Genomic DNA, 25,592 nt, shown 5'->3' with positions numbered 1-25,592 from the left:
TAGGGACAGCTAGTGCAGATAGCTCTTGTGTAGCTTTGCTCAAAATCCAAAATAAACAAACAAACTGATATCTATTTCAACTTTTAAGATTGATTATTTTTTCTCAACAGTGGCTTTCAAGCTGCTATATACCCAAAGTACTATGTGCATGTAACTGTTCTTGGGTAAATAAAATCACTCATCTATTTACAGCAAGGTAACTGGAAAAATCTGTTCTCAACTGTCATCTGTCATGCACAAAACATACCCTAAGATACTTAACATCACCTTTTGAGAGTTCACTTCCCTCCTTCAACCACTTCTATTATTAACAGTACCAATTTCATGTTCCTTCTTAAGAATCTTGTATAAAGATCCTATTGAGCCAGGGAAGTTTGATGCTATTTCTCACTTGGAATATCTTTAACTAGTCAAAATTTATTCCTACACATTTGTCATGCAGTATGTAAGTCTTATGAGCCATAACCAGGTTTGCATTATTAATTATACTACAAGTGATAGTACTAAACAGTAGAATGGATAAAAAAAAAATTAGTCTCAATTTTGAAGTGACAGAGTAGGAAAAAAGGAAAAATTGCTCCTTTGGAAGAAAGTTATATTGTAAAAAGTTAAGGGACCTAACCTAATATCTTGAGAGTCTACAATGACATTGAAAACATTTACTCAGTGTGAAAAAAATTAAGATTTTTAGAGTAGATTGCATAGGCCTACAATGGTTTTATTATCTTGAAATTTGTACGTGTTCTACAATAATTCCTGTACACTGGAGTTCAAAATGATATCCATTTTCATCCATCACATACAGACTTTTCACAAACTTTCATACATACCTTTAAATAAGTGAATTATTTTTACTGAAGTCAGGTTACATTTTGTTATTCTTTAAATGTCAAAAACCACTGAATATAAGTTTCTTTTGACCTCCAACATAAAGAGTCAATAGACTGCACAAAATGTCATTTCTAGATAGATTTGTTTGTGTGTACATTTTGACTTTGTTTTTTTCTTTTCAATATTATTTATTCGTAGCTGTATCAACAAGAGGTTGCATAAATGACCCAAGTATATTTTATTATACTTGTGGTAAATTTGTTGCAAATTTAGTCTAAGTTTTTTCTTACCGATTTGTGAAATATCCTTGCACAATGAAAAATAAATATTTTCAAAATCTATAGAGCTTAATTATGGGAATTGCTTTATTAAAACCAAAATATGAAGTTTAAATTCACAGGCCCATGTTTCTAAAGGCCAAGGTCAAGCAAGCCTTCCTTTATACTTTGATAGAATGTGAGTCCAAGAAAATGGGAAGGAAAGTTGATAAAATGAATCCATGTACATTGGTCACACTGCATCAACTGCAAAATCGCTACAGATGATTATAATTGACTTTTTCATACTTAATAATGTTCAGCTTAGCAATTTATTGGCAGTAGAATGTGATGGAAGAAGTAAAGATTCAAACAATGGAACAATTCAGCACCTAAATAATCATATAGATAAATAACTTTGATGACTAATGTCTTTTACACAAACATATTTCCCCTTCATCATTTACTTGAAAAATCTAGATAGTGAAACTGCAGCTTTTAGCTCAAATGGACTTTCAGTACCAATTGGAAAGCTCTGATAGTATTACGCATCCTTGAAATTTTTTTTTATTCCAGATTATTACAGATTCTACTTTGTCAAAAGTTGATTTCCACAATTTAATCACTGATCAGAAATATCTATATGAAATAGCATAAACAGTTATATTAAGGGACTGGTCAGATGCCTTTGCAGCAAAAAAAAAAAAAAAAGGAGTATATTTGAAATTTGTGGTGGATAACAACTGCAAACCCATTAGAATAACATTTGTGATTGATAACATTTGAGTATGTGTTCCTGCTTAGTTTACAATGAAGTTCCAGTCACCTTGAACAGAAAAATCCTGGCATATATATCTCCTGGTCAAAAGCTCCCACAATGTCAATGGTAAATAAAAACAATTATTAAACCTGACATTCAACAAAATGCCTACTTTGCACATCATAAAATGTACTTTTAGCTATGTTAATAGATAGAAGATGACATATTCAGGAATTTGGGCTAAGGAAGGTTGTGATAACAAGACTGGAACCTTCTAAATATCTGTAAACATTTAAGGTTCCTAATCTGAAGTTTGATGCAGCTGATTATACCGATCTCATCACTTGGTGCCAAGAGTACAGATCCAAACCTCCAACGACTAAAACTACTGATGAACTTTCCATTGAGAAATTTTATTGCTCACCCTAAAATCCCCAAATTTCAGTTTCCTACTATACACAACCTGCTGACAGATGCATCAAACTAGTGACTGAGGCATTGGCAGCTGTTTACAGTTAGAAACAGTGATGTAGATTTATACACACAAGAATTGAATCAAGAAAAGTGATTCAAATATTTGACTCAAAATGTGATTACAGTAAAGGTAAGGAATAAACTAGTATGGCTCCTAATGGTGAGGTCTTTGAGCAAGGCTGGATGGAATTCATTACACATCAGCTCTCTATGGTGAGTTCTAGGCAATTTGACAACCAAGGTGTTTTAATCACAAAATAACTGCATTTTTACTTAGGTAACATGCAACATACCTAATACTCCTGCACATAAAATCTCACTTTGGAGTCAAGAAATAGTGTTAGAGAGAAATAATTTCACAACAACACGATTTCTAGTTAGTAGAAAATCTCTTTCTTGGGCCATTTTGATTCTGTATAAAATCACCCAATAAGTTTAACCTACCCTATTACATAGACTATCTTTTTATGGAATTGTGTTTCATTGAATGGCAATCAAACAGCACAAACTATCAACACATGACAGCACTCTGATCTTTTCAATCTCATTATAAATTTCACAAGGTATATAGTTTTCTTTTTTTTAATATCTTATTTGCTCTATAGACCTAATTTTTGAACAGGAAACCTAAAAATTAAGAATAATTACGAACAGACATTAATTTAAAAGTATACTGGATGAGGTACTGTTCAACACTGCACAGGAAATAGAAAAAAAAAAAAAGGCTCACACAGGGCTAGAACCAAATGCACGCCCACCTCCAAGTTAGATAATTCACCAAATGGGTTACATGCCAGATTTGGTGTCAGTTCAACAATTTGCCAGTGATAAGTGGACATACATAAACAGACTTTTGTTAAACAATGATTTTGATTTAAGTATTTTACCTTAAACTCACAAGTACGTGCACTTATCAACTAAACATGGGGCAAAGTTCATGATACTGTTGGCCTTAGTATGTTCTTGTAGCTTATCAGTAGTATTCCTGAAGATTGACAACAATAATTTCTATTTTTATCTAACGTTGTGTAATCTCTTAAGTAAAACACAATTATCTTTTGAAATTGTTTATAACTTTCATTGAACTTTTCCGGAAGTACATACACCTCACTGTAACGTAGACAGAAAACAAAAAGCTTGCTACTGTTACTTACGATTGCTTCCCATGTCGTGAACAGTCAAAAATACAGGTGTGTTGTCTGTAATATTTTTGGTGGAGCCCTGCAAGATTAAAAATTCGAAGGTTTTTTTTAACAGATACAAATAAATGTAATATATATATTATAGTAATAATAATTTTATGAATAATTTTTTTGTGTAAGTATGCCCTGAGTTGCATGCAAGTTGAATTTTCGGTACAAATTAAACATTAAAGCACAAAACCTCCAATAACAAACTTGAGGTAAAACATCACAAATGTGAAAATTCAATTCTTAGGATGACAGTGTTATATAACTTGTTTAAATAGGAATTGCTTAGTAAAAAACTATTGGTTCTACTAAGGACCAAGATTATAACTGACAATAGCAAAAAAAAACAACTTAAAGATAGAATACGTAAAGAAAAAAAACGGTATTTAACAGTTAATTAAAACAGTTTTATAATAAGTATGTAATATTTCTATGGGGTTTCAAAATAGTTAAGTCAAAACCTAAACTTGAATTTCCACATGGGACCAAAAACAACAAAAAAGTATATAATAAATACTCAAGTGTTTGAAAATACTTTATTCTTTACTCTTTCTCAATAGTCCATCAATTAATACGAATTATTTGAGAAATATTGAATAAAGTATTAAGCTCTTTACATATAGAAAGTTTTAAATTATTATTTATTTACCTGAGTAAAAACGTTTAGAACACCACATGTTTGCGTCTTCACCTCGTGTTTCTGTAAAGAAAAAAAACAACTGCACAACTGCAAAATAATGCTAAACTACTTATAACTTACTGTGTTTTCGTTATTCTCACGTGAACATAATACTATTTGGGAAACAGTTTATAACAAGTTACGTATATGAAAAACCATAATGTACAGTGTATGTACACATGAATAAAAATCAAAAAATCGATTTCTATTACACTAGTATTTTACAGTGTACAGAAATTTATGATGATACGTGGAAAAAAATCTTTTACGGAATATCTTTCGAAGTGCGTAGCTAAAATTATTTCGCTCTGGAATGAAACTTGTGAAAAAAAAATGTCTATTATGAAAAAATCATTCGTTTTTTTAAAAAAAAATATGTAAAAATTAATATTATGTACAAATTGTAATTATCTCCACTGACTGAAAGTGAAAGTCCCAATTATCGAGTCCCACCCCACTTTTTTTTTTTAATTAGAACTTCAACAACAGTGAGAAACCATAGAAAAATCCTGCGCACGTACAAAAACAATTAGCCATTCACTGAAAACCTGCACTTAGTTACTTTAAACACTGGACACTGCCTACCAGGGAAGAGATTCCATACGTGCGAAAAAACAGGTTTAAAGCTATGAAAAGATGAAAAAAAATTTCTGCATTATTTGCTTATACGCAAGTTTGAGTTCCCCGAACTTTGTCGAACAACGTCTACGTGCGTTCAGTCACATCTTGTTCACTGAAAGAAGTAACAAAGACGTGAGCACACGCACTTACGCTCAGTTATCTGCAAATAATAAAATAAATAGTTTATATGAAAACACTCAAGTAAAGCTTTTGTACAGAATTCTACATTTCTCTGCTTCTTTGCTTTTGCAAACTTCTAACAAGCGGACCTCAACGAAACGAATTTAAAATTCCTCATTCTCAAGTTTCACAAACTAAATGTGAAAATAAAATAGTACACGATAAAAGACTAACACATGGCATGAACATTTTAGTTTACATCTAAAGTCAGATTTAAAAAGAGCGACTGTAAATCGGAATATGAGGAAATACTTAAAACATTAAAAACTGCTGGGGTAAGTACCTGAAGAGCAAAAGTTAAGAAAGAAAACACCACCACCACTAGTAAGTTAAAACTTTGAACCAAGTAACCAGGTAATAACAATGTTTAATTTTTTATACCGTCATTCATGTAGATCAACCATTGAATATATATATGGCCAAAACCTAATATTGTTGTTAAAATAAGTTTTGTTTTTTACCGCATAAATATAATTTCTCGCCGTCAAAATTAAAATGGAAGTGATAAATCTTCTTTTCCCGTAAAAATTAAATCCGTTAGAAGTTGTTTGTATTAGCTAGGAAGACCAGAAGTCTTTTTGTTTGGAGAGGAGTAGTTTGTCTTTGTTTGTTTGTTTGTTTTGGAATTTCGCACAAAGCTACTCGAGGGCTATCTGTGCTAGCCGTCCCTAATTTAGCAGTGTAAGACAAGAGGGAAGGCAGCTAGTCGTCACCACCCACCGCCAACTCTTGGGCTACTCTTTTTACCAACGAATAGTGGAATTGACCGTTACATTATAACGCCCCCACAGCTGGGAGGGCGAGCATGTTTGGCGCGACGCGGATGCGAACCCGCGACCCTCAGATTACGAGTCGCACGCCTTAACGCGCTTGGCCATGCCGGGCCACTCGAGTAGTTTGTCTCAGTTCTTGAGAAAATTTCTCAGAACACAAAATGTTTCGGTTCAAATTGAAGCACGAATGAAATAAGCCTACTTGATTTGGCCATTGTCGTAACACGTATCCTCTTTTCGCCAAACTTTCCCAAAAGTTCTATTTACGCGTGATGAGAAACCCAGATCTGCACAGATCTGAATGTGAAGACAATCAAAAACAACATTCGTTGACAAAATATACTTTACACCATTATGCAGAGGCGTTGCTAGGCGCTTAAAAGATTCTGGGATGGATCCATAGGCGCAGGGATCATACCGATCATGGTTTTCTAATTTATTTTAGGACACCAACTGAAGATTTGGGGCATGAACCTGGTGTGCCAATGTCTAGCGATGCTTCTGCATTTTAGGATTTTTTTCATGAAAGAAAAAACAGAACTTCTATTTTACATTCAGTCTTCATAAAGATGTGTAAAGTAATGTTAAAATCTAAAAGCAGTATGTTTGAAAATGTTATGGATTCTTAAGTAAATCAAGGTATGAAGTCGCCTATTTTAAAACAAATTCGATAAAGTGAATTATTAAAGATTTCTTGGGTGTTTAATGTTCACATCGTATTCTTGAATACCTGATCAGTGAATAATTTTTTTAAAGATTCATTTGCTCTGTAGATAAAAATTATAATGTTCTCCTTTTTAAAAATTTCTGATAAGTGTAATAGGAACAAAATAAAGTCACAATTCTGAACTTTTTGTGCAAATGGTAGGTGGTTGGGTTTGGCATTTTATGGCGCAAAGCATCTAGGCTATCTGCGACTGTGCAATTGATATTGTTTGTTTGTTTGTTTTTGAATTTCGCACAAAGCTACTCGAGGGCTATCTGTGCTAGCCGTCCATAATTTAGCAGTTTAAGACTAGAGGTAGGGAAGCTAGTAATTACCATCCACCGCCAACTCTTGGGCTACTCTTACCAACGAATAGTGGGATTGACCGTAACATTATAACGCCCCCACCGCTGAAAGGGCGAGCATGTTTGGCGCGACGGGGATGCGAACCCACGCCCCTCAGATTACGAGTCGCACGCCTTAACACGCTTGGCTATGCCGGGCCTGAGATTGATATTCCAACATGTGGGTGTCTTTCTTTTAGGAAAGCCATACAGTGTTATCTACTGTGTCTACCGAGGAGACACATTTGCATTCCTATGCTTGAGCATATAATTAGATTTGAGGGTAGGTTGATAGAGTTATTATAGGTATTAAAATCGTGTGGGATATACGCATGCCCACCCTTGGTATTGCTTACCAATATTAATTCTTTTACTAAGCTTTACACAGTCAAAGTTATTTATGGTTTTAAGTATAGAAATGAGGATGTAACGTGTAATATGAACGTTTAGTTTAGATTAAAGAAAAGCCACTTTTCTTGTTTATTAAACAAAAACGATCGAGATTCAAAACGGAAGTTGAATAGAAGAGCTAAAACTACAGTAGAACATTTCGTTTAATTACTGTTCTGAGAAAAAATACAATTCTTACGAATATATATATATATACATATCGCCAAAATTTAGAATATGCATAATGATTCCAAATAATTTTCAAGCTGCAACATATGAATTACTTGTGAGAAGTGTGATACGGTTTACAGACAAACACTGTTAACAATACGGATATTCAGTTGGAAGTTAGTGTCACTTTTATTACCTGAGCTTACGTTTATACATTGTGTTAGTATAATTTATTTATTCATTCAAAGTTTTGTTGTTTTGTATATACATCTGATATAGTGACGTACCTGCGGTAAGTACGTAAACAGTGGATACTTTTGTATTTTGTTGAAGTTGCTTGGAACAATCATAAAAAATAGCCATTTTATACTATCTATGTTGTGGCAATTTCTGTTGTTAAGAAATTCGTAATACAAGTATATCTAGAATATTTAGAACTAAATAGATTTTATTAAATGATATATTCAGAGTTGCATTTCTCTTTTGTTTGAAAAATAATAAACAAGCTTAATTTGATATGCCTTTTCATACATTATTTCACAGATAACCAAAACTTTATTATTACACCGTGTTTTTTCACATTTGATAGTATATCAGTTTCTTCTTGAATGTTTATATTACATAATGTGATTTCGCTCTACCGCGGTCTTTAAATCGGGCGTATATGTTTACACTTTGCAGTTGGATAAAACATCAGTATATGACTTGACCCACGAAACTTCACAACCATATTCACAAAGCTTCAGTATAAGTTCAATAACGACTAACGATTAAGAACTCTTGTAAAAAACTCTTAGTAAGTCGTTTAGAAACGTTTGTCAATTATTCTTGGACGTCTCTTTTAGAGCATTAATCACGAGCTAAAATGTTCCGCCAATGTCATACGTCATCATAAAATTATGAATTAATACGGTAAATATTCATACCCTCTAAATTAGTTTGTATAGCGCTTAAGATGTATGACTAAGTAGAAAATAATATATTTATTCAACTATATGCTTCAAGATTTATTTCTACAAATTCGAATAATCACTTTGACATTGTAACACATTCTAAATACGGATAGTATACGAAACGTAAATATAAACACACTTATACAATTATAAGAATAACTTTTAGCATAGAATTGTTATGGAATTATCTTTAAGAAAAGTGGAAAGACGCGTGTAAATTTAACACCCCAGAAACTGCAATTAATTACAGAAAGTACCATAAAGATTGACACTAGTGTTTCTTCTTTCCCCTCTCAAGTGGATTATGTCTGTTTGTACTAAATATTCAATACATATTCTCTAATCTGTCCTTAAATAAGCCAAGTCAAGGTACAAAATTACATAACACATTTTATACTTAATAATAAATATAATATAAAAGCGGTTGTTCGTATCTTTTATTTACATGAAACACGATAAACTTAAAGTGATCAGTATACTTTCAAAACAAATAAACATTTGTAGATTTAATGAATTAACTGTTGCAACATCCATTCCATTTGGGTATATAGTGTTCACCTGTCACTAAATAAAGCTTAAAACGGTATTTTATTCCCACGAATGCAATAGCATAGTTTTTTAGCATGATCTGTTTTATCCAAAGGCAGATAGGTGTTATCCGTGCATGTTATTCGGTTGTGCTCGTTTGTCGTACGTACGAGGCTGCGAACTATGAACACTGTCAATGTAATCTAATACAGGTAATTACCACAAAGGGTAAGTACAGGTATAAACCTTTTCACTTCATGATAAATCGTGCAAGAGAAGAACGCAGGTCAATGAACTCTTATTATGGCAGGAAACAGATATTAGTTTCAGAATATGACCAAATAATAAAAATGAATATATTTATTATTAATTTTACACACGTCTGCTGTTATTCAACTCGCATCGGATCAATTCATCAAATAGCGCTATGTAATACCTGTAGCATATGATTAAACACTTAAGTAAGCATGATTCTAATATGTATATTTCGGGAGCTTATTGTGAGGTCAGTATTTAAAACAATAGGTCTTATTTTAAAGATTAGAATATCAGCTTTAAATAATCCCATTCCCCCGAAACTTGCCCAAAATTTGTTGTCAAGGCAAAATGTCAATATGAAAACTATATTTGCTTTATATAATATTAAAAATAAAATTAAGGTTTTATTTTAAAGCTTAAATCTCACCCTGAGTTTGAGTTAATATCTAATTTAGAACATAGCATTATTAGGCCTATTTAAGTCATTCACTATATCTACTAATAATCTCACACACAAAAGAAATGAATGCAGAATTAAAATGTTGGTGAAAAATCAAACGGTAGGCCTAGTCTATAAAATAAAATTATGCTTTATGCCATAAAATGGATTAAGTCAATGTCATAATCTGAAAACGGTATAGCATAAATAAAATACATTAAATATACATTAAAGCAACTTACACATAATATTACACATAACCACATTTGAAATTTTAATATTTGAGGAGGAATGACAGGGATTGGGAGAGAATAATCTATATTTATCCTAATTACCAGATCGGGTACTCATACATGTATAAGATAATCTAAACATTCTTCATAAGGGCCTATATATTTTTGCCAGTAAAGGAATAGAAACACTGCTCATAAAGAAGCCATGATTTGAAACAGGTTCGTAGTTTGTTTTAAGAAATCAAACCTAAGGTTGTTGGTTTGTTTTCATAAATTCACGAAATATTTTTACATATCGAAATATTGAGTGGGGGGGACAGAAAATAGGGCTTTTTCTTGAAAACTCGGTCAACGCTGGTTGTGATTTATGAACAGTTCAAAACATTTAAATTATTGGCAAAATTGTACGCGAATAACATGAAAAAGTACTCCGTAGTAGACACACTAGTTGAGGTATTTCATCGATACAGAAATGACTGAGGGAAGACCAAGAAGATAAAATAAAATAGAGAAACCGACCCTCATGCATGCCACCAAAAGTTAGAAAAGGACATCATATTCCACAACGGGGAAGTTATTATCAGTTTAACCGAACAAGATGGCCCTTGGTTCTTCGTGTGTTTTTTTTTTCTTTTTTGCTCAATACTAAACGGAAAATTGTCCAAAGAATAAAAAAAATGCAAGAAGATATACTTGACAGATCCATTTGGTAATGGCAACAAATTCAGATCAATAGCATCTGTTGGAACGCACATAGTCGGTTCCCTTCCTAGTTCACATGATGAAGCAAATACCACAAGAGTTTTTTAGGCTAGTTTTGAAAATAAGGAATTCGTCAAGAAAAACCTCCAGGGAATAATTATCATGAAGACCTCAACCTCAAACACTAATGTTGAGGCTTTCACTCTATCATTTCCCAAAAGTAGCTCATATGAGAAAATTACGTACCGAAACTGACAACATAAACCAAAAATAGAGAACATGGATATACTGCAGTCCATCATATTAAGAAATGTAATCGCCAAACTTTTCATTAAATTCTGCTAATTGGCTTTGCTCTCGCTTATTGTGCAACGTCAGCATTCTTCATGAAAAAAAAAAAATCGGTGATGAAAATCATATGTGACAAAAGAATTGACTATGTCAAATATTTGGCTTTGCATCGACAGATAGAAAAGACAAAACAATTAACATCTTCTCCAGAACAAGTTATATGGCCCAAAAGAAAAGCATCCATTAAACCATCATAACATGATTGAATTGCGAACGGGGAAGGTAACACAAGGTAGTAATGCTTTAGTACAGTTGCCTCTCACACAAGCTAGTTTCAAGTAGCATGCAAAGAGCAGGCTGATACCATCCCACTTCGTAAGGCCTGTGACTGGTTCCCCAGAATATTATGACTATACTAAAATTAGTGACAATATCACACAATATCAACATCAGCGAACTAGTATGTGAATGCAAAGACAGAAAAGTTTCCAAAAAATTCTGAATGTTTTAAACCTGGAATATCATGTTGCAAGTTATGTCCATATAATCTCAATGCAGAGAACTTCAACAACAGCCTGGCAAATTATGTAGCTGTAGGTAGAAATGGTGTTGATAATTAAGTGCACAACGTATCAGTCTTATGCATTATCTGAAGCTAAAATCTAAGACCATGCCTAAATTATGAGTTATTTATGTTTAGTCTCCAGTAATTACGTAGTGCATTATTTATATTCGTTTATGTTTGTTTGTTTTTGGATTGCAACTGTTTAAATGTTTATGAAAATGTTATATATTTATTGTAATGATAAATAAAATAGTATTAATAAGACAAAATTTATGCTGGTTTATGGGTGAAAGAATCTGTGCTTTGATGTAAACGTGCATATTCAGAAATGCATGGCCAATTTTGATATTATTCATAACGATAAAAATATAATGGTCTTGACCTTGAAAAACAATTATCACATATCAATAGCAAATGCTAAAACACATTTAGACTCTAAAAGTAAGTTTATAGCAGAATAAGACTAAAAGATGCTGAATTAAGTGTTTGAAATTTTCAGCAAACAAACAATTACAGACTTTGTCTTAGAGACCAAATGTAAAAGAGCTTATAGGGTAGGGACCACCACAACAGTGTATTTTCTAAAGCTGGTATTCTAAGCTTTAAAATGATAGCTGTTGTAGCTTTAAACACCTATCTTGAAACTTTCCAGACCACCATAACTACCCACCTATTATACACCTTAAATAACACGATCTCAGGCACATAATTCACCCAGTTCGTGTGGCATTACTTCTAAACGAGTTGCTTTGAATTTTGTTTGGTTTTTGTACTCAATTACGGCTCATTGATAACTTTGTTATTCTTATAACATGTTACACATTGATTTACTTTGGAAAGTTGCTGTGATTTAAAATGTTATGTAAAGCAAGCGTTTAAAGTTCAACTGTCAAAACATATTTGTCTAAAATAGAAACAGTTTTGTAACTGGATCGTTTATTTGTGCTTATAACAAGTTTATACTATTCCATACCAAGATAGTAAGTCTTTCTTATAGTATTCCTTTTACTTCACTTATCTCTGTTTAGAATGTCACCACTGAATACAGATCATGATACTTCTGAGTGGGATAACTGACGAATCACTTCCATGTACACAGTAAACCCTGCGAAGGTTTCTCCTAGTCTTGCGCTTCTTAACCATGCAAGTAACGCCTCTTTCTCATTACTTATTCTGAAATGACTCAAAATATCAAACTAATGGTTGATATTTATGCAGTTCAGCCTTCATGCGGTACACTCATTAATATATTTAGTTATAATAAAAAATAAGTCTCAACAGTTCTTGAGAAATACTTTTACGTGGTGTCAGATATGCTTCAAAGATTTCTTTGCAGTCATGATATATTGGTTTCTGTATGTTCAGAAAAGTGAAATCGATATCAAATCTTGCAGGTCCGGAAGACATTACAATCACAAATGATGCTACCGAAATATGTTCAGTTTCTTGAAGTTATTAACGGAGGACTGAGAAGAATGGAAAACAACAAGTAGAACATGAAGTGAATAGCGGTGATAATAGAACATGAAGTGAATGGTGGTGGTAATTCTTGGCCAGAACTATTGTGTACTAGATTACTAGTATTTTTGTCAGGGCCTTTAGCTATCCACTCAAAGTAATATATTTAATATTTTCCTGTAATGTGACTGATGCGATAGTTACGTTTCTTTGCTCTATGATAATCTTGTTACACACAGCATGTTTTTATATATATATATATAATCCTAATATTCACATTGGTACATGCAATTATGAAAAGTTGGAAACCTATGACTCCAACATTATTACGTGCATTAAACTGGTCCTATATTCCTTTCACGGCACTAAGCACTTTGTACATTTAACGTTTACATTACTTAAAAATTATGCCAATAATGGTACCTGTATTACCCAACTTCTAAAATTGAACAAAAGCAGCTATACTTTTTTGAATGTGTTGTGGAAATGACGTGTGCGCGCGTGTGTATTTAAATAGTAAAGAGTGCGTGCATTATCATGAAAGACAAAAACTAAGTAGAATTATAATAGGCTAGCAGATACCTGGAAGACATTTGTGCTCTGATTAGCGTCTTTATTACAATAGTATTTCTTTAAATACGGGATTTCTAGAATACAAAAAAATTCTAATCGCACAGACCAAAATCTTGCTAAAATTCTGCTATCTGTACACCTTATAAGCATGCGCAAGTAAGAATTTCACTCATAAAATAGTGCAAGCGCCTGCCTGCACTGCACCAGAGAGCTGGAAAGCTCAATAAATAAGTCCATACAACTGCTTTGTGAATGAAGGAATAACAGAAAAAGATGGATGTAAATATTCTTTATTAACCATTAAGTACGACAGCATTAAAAGCTTGAAGTTTTCAAAAAGGTCTAAGTTGGTTCCGAGAATAATATTACAAGTTTATATATAAATAGTACTAAGTACAGTATCGTTTACTCGTAACTAAGCTAATGTAGAAAATGTACACATTACAGTATTGATTTACTCTTTATCGAATACAGGTTTAACATTAATTTCAGTTTTATAAAGTACGATTTAGTTCCCCAGTGATACATCAGCAGACTTACAACGCTAGAAACCAGGTTTCGATAGCTGTCGTGGGAGAGGCACAGATAGTCCAATGTGTAGCTTTGTGCTAACTTCAAACAAGCGGGTACGATCTTAAATACAAGTGTCTATGATTACATTTTGGTTGTATTGTTCTATAAATCTTGTATTTAAAGCAATACTGTTGCAATAAAGATATTAAGTTGACAGGAAATGTTTTGCTGGTATCTGCTGGTATATAAATATTTATAATGCAGATCACAGTTTTGCAACCTGATGAGCTACAGTACTCAGCTCGAGGTTTTGGTTTGATTTGTTTGGAAATTCGTAAAGGCTATTTGCATTAGCTATCCCTAATTTAGCAGCAAAAGACTAGAGGAAAGGCAACTGGTCATTATCATCCTTCGCCAATTCTTGTACTACTCTTTTCACAACAAATAACGAATTAACCATCTCATTATAATGTTTTCACGCTGAAATGGCAAGCATGTTTGGTGTGGCAAAAATTCGAACCCGCGGCCTTCAGACTGCAAGTTAACCGCCCTAATCACCTAGACATGCCGGGCACATCAGCTCACAAGTAGTGGCATTCGTCAACAAATAAACTGTAGTCGAAGGTGAACTGTCATTATACACTTTTATTAATGAAAACGTGGATTGTGTCATTAAAGAACAGTGTTGTTAAAATTATTAGTCTTACTGTGATATGTTATTATCGCATAAAGCTTATACACTTTAAGAAAAAAAATTCTAGGAATTTCCAGAGTCCATGTTGTTCATGAAATGTACTTCCTTGCGGAAATTTTTACAATAATCTGATCTCGCGAAACACACGAATTACAATAGCAGACATGAACTAGAAACAAACTCAATTATGATAATCAAACTTGCATTTGTTTGTAATTTACTAAATCATCAGTTGACAAAAGCTTGTGCGTATGCCCTAAGTTATGACTGGGAAAGTGATGAACTAACTGTCACTAAGCCTGGTGTGCACTCTTAATGCTCCCGATGAGGCAAGAAGTAAAGTTCAGAAGTGATCACCCCGTCTTCATTGCACGTTGAACGGGTACGTCTACGTCTAGCATTTTTTACTTAATTATATTAACATATTATATCAACCGACACACACAATTAGATTAAAACTAAAAATGAACGTGGTAATGCGTATAAGTTAACCAAATAGAATACTCTTATGTTGTTACTTATAATGATTCAGATGCATTACTTTATCTACGTGGTAGTTGGTTAGGCCAAATAAACTAAATTAGCAGTTTCTAGCTCAAGTTTTCGAAAGAATCATACAGGTGAACGATTATTACCAATAATTCATTGCCAAATTTACTAAATCTAATGAAATTATTCTAATTAAAGAGCGCGATATTAGCTTAAACAAGTAGCATAAATAATTATGGGCGATACGGTTGTACCGATTACACTGGGGTGATGACAAGAAACTGTTAATCTAAATTCCATGATGTTAATATAAAGAAAGATATTAACCCTGTTTTAAGTAAGAAAAAACACCCATACATTTTAAATAATCTAGTTGGTTCTTTAAAGTAAAAAAAAATGTTCCGAATAATAGGGTTATGATCCTATAAATAAATGTCGGTTACGATAGAGTTTCACTTTGGTGTGGTTTGTTGGTGTGTATTGACAAAAAGTCACAAACACCTTTGGGCGTGATGGTGGCTAAAATGAAATATATGCCCTAGCTACGTAATGAATGAATATTTGGTGTAAAATTCATATCAATGTTATAAGGATTCGTTTAACTTGCAAGCTGAATCCTTTTACTGACGCACCAATTTTTCACACCTAAAGTGTTTTTGATTAAATAATTATAACCCTTACAAAAGGAAGGAACAATAATGGTGAAAATGAGAACTAGCGAAATTTCAAAACACGAATGTAATTTAATCAATGAAGCATACTATGTAATATTACAGGGAAATGTTACGTATCTTATAGCCTCCCAGTAGCTCAGCGGTATGTCTGAGGACTTACAACGCTAAAAACGGGGTTTCAATACCCTTGGTGGGCAGAGCACAAATAGCCCATTGTGTAGCTTTGTGCTTAATTCAAAAACAACTACAAAAAAAAAAACGTATCTTATATTAATTAAAGTAAGAGCTAAAGGTACAAAAAAATAATCGTGATCAATATGCTATACTATTCTGTGAAACATTTGTACTATGTTAAGAACCTCAACTTGTAAATAATTTCTGAACAACTTCATTGTTGTTAAAAGCAAATATATACACTGCTGGCCAAAATCTTAAGGCCAATGAACATAAAAAAATGCATTTTGCGCTGTTGGACACAACCACTTATTTAAGTATAGTTTCGAAAAATGAAAATAAGAAAAGGGAAAATAAAAAAAAAACTTTTTTAGCATTTAATAGGAAAATTTGAACACTATGAAATTAGTCTAAATACTAGCCATCAATAGTTTAAAACCATACTGAAACGAAGCGTTAATCGGTAAACACGTAACGAAATTTAGTAATTTGTGTTCAAGCATTAGCGTTGTCAGCATCTCTCACTGACATCTCCTGTATTACATTCGGTAAAAACATGGCAAAGGCTAAAAAGTTGACAGAGTTTGAACGTGGCAGAATTGTCGAGCTGCAAAAGCAAGGTCTCTCTCAACGTGCCATCGCTGATGAGATTGGGCGTAGTAAAACTGCTTTTGCAATTTTCTTAAAAGACCCTGAGGGATACGGAAGGAGAATTTCAAGTGGTCAGCCCAAAAAAAATTCGTCGGCGTTGAGCAGGAGAATTCGACGGGTTGTCCGGCGAAACACCAGTCGATCGTCGAACCAGATTAAGGCCCTTATGGACGCAGAATGCAGCTCAAGAACAATAAGACAGCATCTACGAGAGAAAGGCTTTAAAAAAAAAAGTAAACGTCTTCAAATGCCACGCTTCCTTCCACACCAGGAAACAGCTCTGTTAAACTTTGCTGAGAAGCACCAAAAATGGGACGGAGGAAAGTGGTCGAAGGTTTTGTTCTCTGATGAGAAACAATTTAACCTGGATGGTCCAGATGGCTTCCAACGTTACTGGCACGATAAGTATATCCCACCAGAGACATTTTCTACATGACACAGTGGAGGAGGTTCCATCATGATCTGGGGTGCTTTCTCCTTCCATGGAACAATGGAGCTTCAGGTTATACAGGGGGGTCAAACAGCAGCTGGTTACATTGGCATGTTGGAGAGAGCATCCTTATTGACTGAAGGCCCTCGCTTGTGTGGGACTGACTAGATCTTTCAGCAGGACAGCGCTGCAATCCATAATGCCCGCAGGACAAAGGACGTTTTCATGGCGAATAACGTGATTCTTTTGAACCATCTAGCGTGTTCGGACGAACTGAATCCCATTGAAAGTGTTTGGGGATGGATGGTAAGGGAAGTCTATAGAAATAGACGTCAATTCCACACAGTGCATGATCTTCGTCAAGCCATCTTCACCACTTGGAATAACATTCCAGCCAACCTTCTGCAAACGCTTATATTGACCATGCCAAAGCGAATGTTTGAATTTATTCGCAATGACAGCAGCGCAACTCACTATTGAGACCTCTTGTTGGGCATTTCCTACCCTGTTTAGGACTTCTTTTTGGTATGGTCTTAAACTTTTGACCAGCTAGTATTTAAGCTAATTTCATAGTGTTCACATTTTCCCTACTAAATGCTAAAATAGTTCTTTATTTTTATTTTCCCTTTTCTTATTTTCATCTTTCGAAGTTCTACTCAAATAAGTGGTTGAGTCTAACAACGCAAAATGCATATTTTTTCTTCATGTTCATTAGTCTTGAGATTTTTGCCAGCAGTGGATATTTATATCATGTGTACACTGGTTATGACTTCAACAGTTTGCTTATTTGTTTAATTCATTTATTTTATTTCATTTATCTAAAACTTACCAATTATTCGTTTAGTTTGTTTTGAATTTCACGCAAAGCTACACGAGGGCTATCTGCGCTATCCGTCCCTGATTTAGAAGTGTAAGACTGGAGGGAAGACAGCTAGTCATCATCACTCACAGACAACTCTTGGGCTACTATTTTGCCAACGAATAGTTGGATTTAACGTCACTTATATAACGCTCCCACGGCTGAAAGAGCGAGCATGTTTGTTGTGACAGTGATTCGAACCTGCGACCCTCGGATTACGAGTCGAATGCCTTAACCACCTGGCCATGCCGGGCCTATTCGTTTAGTACGTTTCCAATTCATTTTATAACTTCTACTCATTGATGGTCACATACGAGTAATAGTTACAATATTAAGATTTACGTGGTAAACAAGAGAATAAATGTTATGAAACAAAGTACATTCGCATTTAGAAGATAAAGTGTCCTATAACTCCTAATAATACTTATCAATTATATTATTATTTTTATTACTAAAAACTGAAATGTCAAGATCATGACTTAAAAAACAACTTTTTTTCCCAGAAAATTTAATACTCAAGTTTATGGAGCTCATGACCTGGGATTTCAAAGACATGTGCGAACTCTGCACACCTTTTACTTATGTAAATACAATATAAATTATGTCAATAATAAAGAATCAATACCGCAAAATAAGTTATATCAATAACAAAACAATTATCACAAGTTACTCTGCACACCTTTTACTCATGCAAATACCACAAGATTCGTTATGTTAGTAATAAAGAATCAATACCACAAAATAAGTTATATCAATAACAAAACAATTATCACAAGTTACATTAATCATAACGAAACTATGTTTAGCTCTTCAAACACTACAAGAACTTTTCAATCTGTCATTAAACATTTCAACAAGTTACTAAATAAAAATATCACACAGAGCAATTTACATAATGAAAACAAATACTCAGTTCCCATTTTAGCTGTATATAATCGATAGTGAAAGTCGGACGATTAATAGATTCTGCAGTTTCGTCGTCTGAACGAAAAATAATTGGTTAGAGTCAAAAGCATTGAGATCCGAATAAAATTTCCAAACAAACTTTCTATAATTATCTCTATTTGTGATACTAGATTACAAGAAATTTAAAATGTCGAAAATATTACTTATGAAGTTTAATTTTTGTGTTGTACTGCAACAGGCAACTTCCTTCAAACTTAAATACAGAATAGTGAAAATAATGGAACTGATAAAACGCGATAGAACGAACCGCGTAATGCGTACAAAAAATTATACGTAAAAAAATATGCTTAGTCAAAACTTACGACACAAAATATTTGTCATAATTATAAAATTGTAAAACGTACAGTAAATAAGATGTGTAAACAATGTTTTTCATTCCATTTAGTTGTAATCATTTGAATATTTCAAATAATTGTAAATCCCGTCAGGTTACTCTAATTATTTAATGTTTATGATACATTATACACTTTGTGAAAGAAATGAATTCGACGAAGAAGTAAATGAACATTTTTATTCTTCAGTTTTAGATGTATGTAATAAACCAGGGGGAAACAAATCGATCTTTACTAATCAGACAATAAAAAAAATTATTTCAGCTAACGTTTCGCCCTTAGATTTTCATCAGTGATAGTAGTAGTGAAATATATACAGTTATTAATATTTTAATACCAATATATATAAAACTCTCAACATCGTACTTAACTTGGTGAAAGATATTTCGTAAAATGCAATAATACCGTAAGAACTATACAATACCCACAAATGATAAGTTTTAATATATGAATAGAATGATCATTAATATATTTTAGAAATTTATTATGGACATTTATTATATGAATAACATGCATATTTGTATGTGTGTGTGTATTTTTAAGTTATCATAATTGTGGGGGCAAAACGGAAAAGTATCGAACTATTTTTCCAGAATATTTTTATCTAGCTTTATCTTAGTTATCTTTCAACAACAAAGCAAGATGTTACTTTTTTTAAGTTCGCAAAATATCGTAATATATATGTAAACTATGCAAAATGAACTTGTAACCATGTAAACCTTCCCACGGAAGTAAAAGTTTATTTTAAAAAATGCAATAGTTTACGCATCTTCAGTTTTTCCTTAGTTTAACATTACAAACCAAAGGCATGGCCAGGTGGTTAACGCACTCGACTCATAATCCGAGGGTCGCAGGTTCAAATCCCAGTCACACCAAACATGATCGCTCTTTCAGCCGTGGGGGAGTTATAAGGTTACGGTCAATCCCATTATTCGTTGATAAAAGAGTAGTCCAAGAGTTGGCGGTGGGTGGTGGTGACTAATTGCTTTCCCTCTAGTCTTACACTGCTAAATTAGGGAGGGCTAGCGTAAATAGCTCTCGTGTAGCTTTGCGCGAAATTCAAAACAAACCAAACCCATCCTATTAAAGCATGTAAATTAAATTCAGTTGCATAGTTTGGTAACCTTAGCTATAGGTAGCTCTTTAAATATACGTATTAAACAAACCTCAATGGAATAACATTACTCCTTTCATTTATGACTAGAACTTCAATACATACGCATAAAATATAGCACTTAAAAAAACTTAAATACGTGAAAACAAGTACAATCACGCCATACTGCAAATTTAATATATAATACTCCAAATCATTTTTTTATCTCTTAGTAAAACATTATTTGAAATGCCAATATTCTACATATGTTCCCATGTTGAATGTTTTTTTTGTTTTGTTTTTTGTTGCCTTGATATCTATTGTATTTCAAGCCTGTGCAGAATGCGCGTTATGTATAAACCTGGGGGAACTTTCAGCAATAATAAGAAATTGTTTTTGAAAAATACAATCTTCTTTTGATGTTTTCATACTACAAGCAAAATGAAAGCAAAGATTTGGGTCATTTCCAAACTAATGACTCACAGCATACACGCGAACGTACATGACAGGAAGAACTTTAGTACAAGACTTTAGACCTTAGAGGAAGAACAAGTTTCCGCTCAACTCTTTACTATTTTGGTATAAATTAGGGTTTGATTGTTTGGCGCAAAGTAACTAGATTATTTACGCCAATATTTAGGGTTCCTTCATATACTAAATACATACAGCATGAAACATGTATTATAACTTATCTCGGACGAGTATCCAATTTATTACGTTACCTATTACTATTTCTAATTTATCTTTATCATTCAACTTTGAGTGGCTAGTAGAGACACTAAGACAATAAACCATTGTCGAGTTGTACTTCAATAATATGCCTTTTGTGTTCATTTTTTCTTAATTTCTTATCTTCTAATTTTAAAATTTTAGTATTTTCGAGCAATTCATTTTTGTTTTATTTTTGTGGTTGTTCCAGGGAGGGTGATTAAAGAAAACATTTGTAATCAGACATAATCAAATCTTGTTAGCACTGATTAATATAAATTGAATTATGATACCAGTTTTAATTCAGATCAAATTTTAACTCTTATACAGATCTAAGATGAGTCTCCAATTTATTATGTGACGTATTACGATTCAAATAGCCAGAAATATTAATTTCAATTTAGAAGTTACATGAATATCGATATGTTCCAAATTTATGCTATTTGCCAACAAGATTGATACACAGTTTTCTTTTCTACTACAAATATATTTTAACATAAAAAAAAACATTACAATTTATATTGTTGGTTATTAGAAACAGTTATTACAAATGATGATTTATATACAAAAGTTTTAGAAACGATACTCTTTTTTTCTGGTTTGGAACTGATTACGGTTCACGATGAGTGAATTAATTGTTTATCAACACAGACACAATTCACTTGGTAGGAAGCTAGCTAGCTAGCTCTATTCTTGGCTGGCTATACGCGGTTTTAACTTTTCACCGAGGAAGATATTTAATGTCCTCGTAGAAATACTAATGTACGAAGTTAATTCTCTAACGTTACACGTTTTGTAACGTCGAAATCTATAAACGTTTCTAGTCAAATATCTGTAGTTTTCCAATTAATAAGCGTTTATTACAGTTACAGCTTCCGAGGTTTATAATATACTAACTGTAGCAAACCAACTATGTATAAAAAACTGTCTCTTGCTTGGCCCGTAGATTTATAAACTTTAGACGAGGTTATCAAAAGTTCAGTTGGCACCATTATTTTACTTGTACAAATATTATATTGTTGATTCTTACACTCGAGAATCTTCTACAAATTTGAAGAAAAGGCAGGAGCTTCGCAACACATATTTAACACTATAAATCACATACATTTCTAAATATATAGTTAACTAAAACAAACATCGATATTAAAAGAAATACATAATAGTGAATCCGTTACAAACATGACGACACCAAATGATTGCTTTCAATGCGTTATCTTAATGCTTAAATTAAAATCATTTAATTACTACCTGCAAGAGTTATGTCAAAAATTGTTTATTTTGGTTTTACAGTAAAACTTTAACTGCATGCAAATCATAATAATCACTTTAACCATAAGTTTATGAAAATCGAAATTTACATCAAGTACATTCAATAAAAAATTCGAAATTTAAAATGTTTGAGCGTTCCTTGACTCGAATTAAAAATTGAATAATCCGCTTTTTAGTCTGAATACATTTTGAATGATTAAGCATATAAAGAGTAGGAATGAAAAAATAACTCTGTTCTTGTAAATTTATATATATATATATTATTGTTTGTTGTTAAACGGAAAGTTGCATTGAAAACCCGTAAGTGCTGTGCCGATAACAAGTATCAAACTCTGATTTTCAGTGCTATAAACCCTCAAACTTATCACTGATTCAGCGGGAAGGAGGCTGAAAATACACACAAAATATACAATAGAAAAAGTTACTTAAATGTTTCTCTTAAAAGCGTAAACAGTAACAAATAAATTAAAATTTAAATCCCAAGTTAGAATAAAATGTGTGTGTGTGTGTTTTGTTATAATAAAGCCACTTCGGGCTATCTACTGAGACTGATGCGGCTTTGTTATAAGAAAAACAACAAAAAAAAACTACTATGACATACTGATGTAAATTCAACTCTACTTGAATTGTTACACTCTAATGAAACTTGATCCATGGATACTTTGGAAGATAGATTTACACATCAAAGCATAGTTGGTATGTAACAATTCTAATGTCTTTGTGACTCACAGGGAAATGCATTTCTTTAATTACTAAAGAAACAGGAAACAGTAATAAGTCAGATGAATTACAAGTTTGACCTTTGAGGGGTCTAAGAATTGGTGTAAATTTTGCCATAGGATTTTCAGTTTTAGGATCTGAAATTTAATAGTTAAAACAGGAAAGAACAGGCAATGAAAAATACCACTTTCCAATTTTAAAAAATATAAAAACTGGCAAAAATATTTTTTTTAAAAGTCACCTGACTTGAAGTAATTACAGAAAAAGGAATACGATTATATACCATTAACTAGCTGTATTTACTAATTTTCTTGAAACAAACTAACCAGCAAAGCAGTTTTGTTAATTCAACATACATTATAATTAGTAATACAAATTACAATAAATGTGTAAAAGTTAACAAAACTATAATGTTAAAATCACAAATTTAGCGTTACTCTGCTATTTGGTTAGTTTATTTGAATCTTGTATAGTGTAGCATATCCTACTATGTTATATCATAATTTAGAAATTACTCCTAAATTTTCAGCGTCTGACTTGCCTTTGTCTGGCAACTTCCTAGTGCAGATATATGAATAACCCAGAGTTTGATTGTTAGACAACTAGTATGCTATTTAAACTACGATAATATTTCAGTTTCTATTGAAACACTTAAAACAATTAACAAAGCAGTTTTACCGTTTCATCAACTTCATATGTAACTCCGGCGTGGCTGTTATCAAGAGGTTGCAGTTCTGTCATCGCTACTTTTCCGTAGATAATACTCCCGCATACGCCTTTCAACTTTTCGAACGTGTAGTTCAAGTAACAAACGTATATCTTTATGTCAAACGCTTCCGTAAGCCAGTACTTGATACTACAGCGCTATCTATACAATAGAAATTACAAACCTTATAAATAATTATTATTAATATATCACAACATAAAATTCATTGTGAAAAATAAATGTTTTCGGCATCAGATAGAGTTCCTAAATTTCTAACATTAAGAATTTTCATCAGCAGTTAATCTTGAAACAAATCAATGTACAAAGGGTAGACAAAAAAGTGCCCCTTTTAAAAACGTTGTTAATTTGTTATATCTTTTATTAGATAACTGACAAATATGAAAAACTATATTTTTTAAAGGCACTCAACGAGATATGTTCATGTAAAGTGTGGAGTCCTACTTTTAACACTGATTTTCGTAAATATCCGAACTTTTTATGATTTTAATTATATTTTCTCATAAAATGTGTTGTGCACCTGCCGTAGTTACTTAGATATAAAACTGGATTAAGAAAATATGAGAAACTACAGCAGGTGCACAATACTTTTTAAGAGAATATGAAACTAAAATCATGAATAGTTGAGGCATTTACGAAAGCCTGTGTTAAAATTAACATTTAAAATTATATTTGAATTAATCTCATCGAGTGCCTTATAAAAACATAGTTTTACAATTTTTCTATTATCTAATATAAGATACAAAAAATTAACAGCATTTTCAGCAGGAACAGTTTTTGTCCTCCCCTTGTAAATCCTAATATGTTTTTCATTGATTTATGAATTACATTTAAAAAAAAAATACTGCAAATTATTAATAATTTAAATCTTAAAATGATCCTGCAATACAGTCGCATGACAATTATTTACAAAAATGTTGGTTATTGGCAGTTATTGGTTATTGTTATAGGAAAAAATAGTTTTGTCCTCAGAAAGAAAGAAGAGCTATTCTTATATTTCTTGCTGTATGTACAGCGGTGTAACTAAACTTTGGTAATACAAAATATAGTAACATATATCTCTAACGTAAAGTTTAACATATTCAATAGGCCAGTAAAATATATTATTGCAAACTAACTTGCCCTAAATACATTTTAGTATAAACAATGAGTAAACTAAATAAATGAAGACATTTCTTTGCATCCACTATGAATAAAGCACCGTTTTAATATTATTAAAATATTTTGAATTTTATTTAGTAGAATAGAAACCTAAATACCCTACCCTCAAGTCAAGCGTTAAAAAAAAAACGGTAATTTTATTATTATCAAATGCTATGTGCTTGCTTCGATGGCCCAACTTTAAGTCTGAGGGCTACTCTCACTAAATCTCGGGTTTTAACACTGTGGTGGGAAAAGCATAGCTAGCTCCTTGCATGGATTTGTGTTAACAATAAATACAATAACTACGTGGAATATATATAATGCGTCAAAATATCATTAAAGTTGTGACAGCTATTTTCAATTAATTACTTCTTAAAATTATAGCTATATTTTATCTATAATAGTTTTGATGTATGTTTCTTATCAAAGACAGAAAAATATGACAGATAAATATCACGTAATGCTCTTTTACCTTAAGAGTTGCAAAATTCTCTTATTATCAGCCTTCATGCGAACAAAGGTTAAGTCGCATCCTACAACACCTAACATTGCTCCAAAGCATAAAGGGGTCGCGTGAATTTCAGGGAAGATTTTATAGACTTCCTGGTACATCTAAAAAAAATCAAAAGTTAATTTTTACAAATGTGTCCAAAAAAAAAAAGAAAATGACTTTATCAGAACGAATAATTTTCTTGATACAGTATTCTAAAAAATGCTAAGTAGAAAATATTGAAATCGAAGAGCTTCCTAAATTATAGCACATTTCACTAAGGTATC

At 32.4% G+C, this 25,592-nt stretch overlaps 1 protein-coding gene across 1 annotated transcript in view; it reads right to left on the bottom strand.

The window, feature by feature from the left end:
• LOC143255635 (uncharacterized protein ZK1073.1-like) overlaps positions 1–23,816 on the bottom strand; it is a 58,609-nt gene extending 34,793 nt beyond the window's left edge. Inside the window, exons 1-3 of the mRNA XM_076511603.1 lie at positions 23,627–23,816; positions 4,162–4,212; positions 3,477–3,543 (exon numbers count right to left, since the gene is read on the bottom strand). Coding sequence (XP_076367718.1) covers positions 3,477–3,543; positions 4,162–4,212; positions 23,627–23,689 — 181 coding nt within the window. The 5' untranslated portion in view covers positions 23,690–23,816. The remainder of the gene's footprint in view (positions 1–3,476; positions 3,544–4,161; positions 4,213–23,626) is intronic.
• Positions 23,817–25,592: the final 1,776 nt, after the last annotated feature.

This window comes from Tachypleus tridentatus, chromosome 7, assembly GCF_004210375.1.
Source record: "Tachypleus tridentatus isolate NWPU-2018 chromosome 7, ASM421037v1, whole genome shotgun sequence".
In the NCBI taxonomy this organism is placed as follows: Eukaryota; Metazoa; Arthropoda; class Merostomata; order Xiphosura; family Limulidae; genus Tachypleus; species Tachypleus tridentatus.
This window is presented reverse-complemented; position numbering and strand designations above follow the sequence as displayed.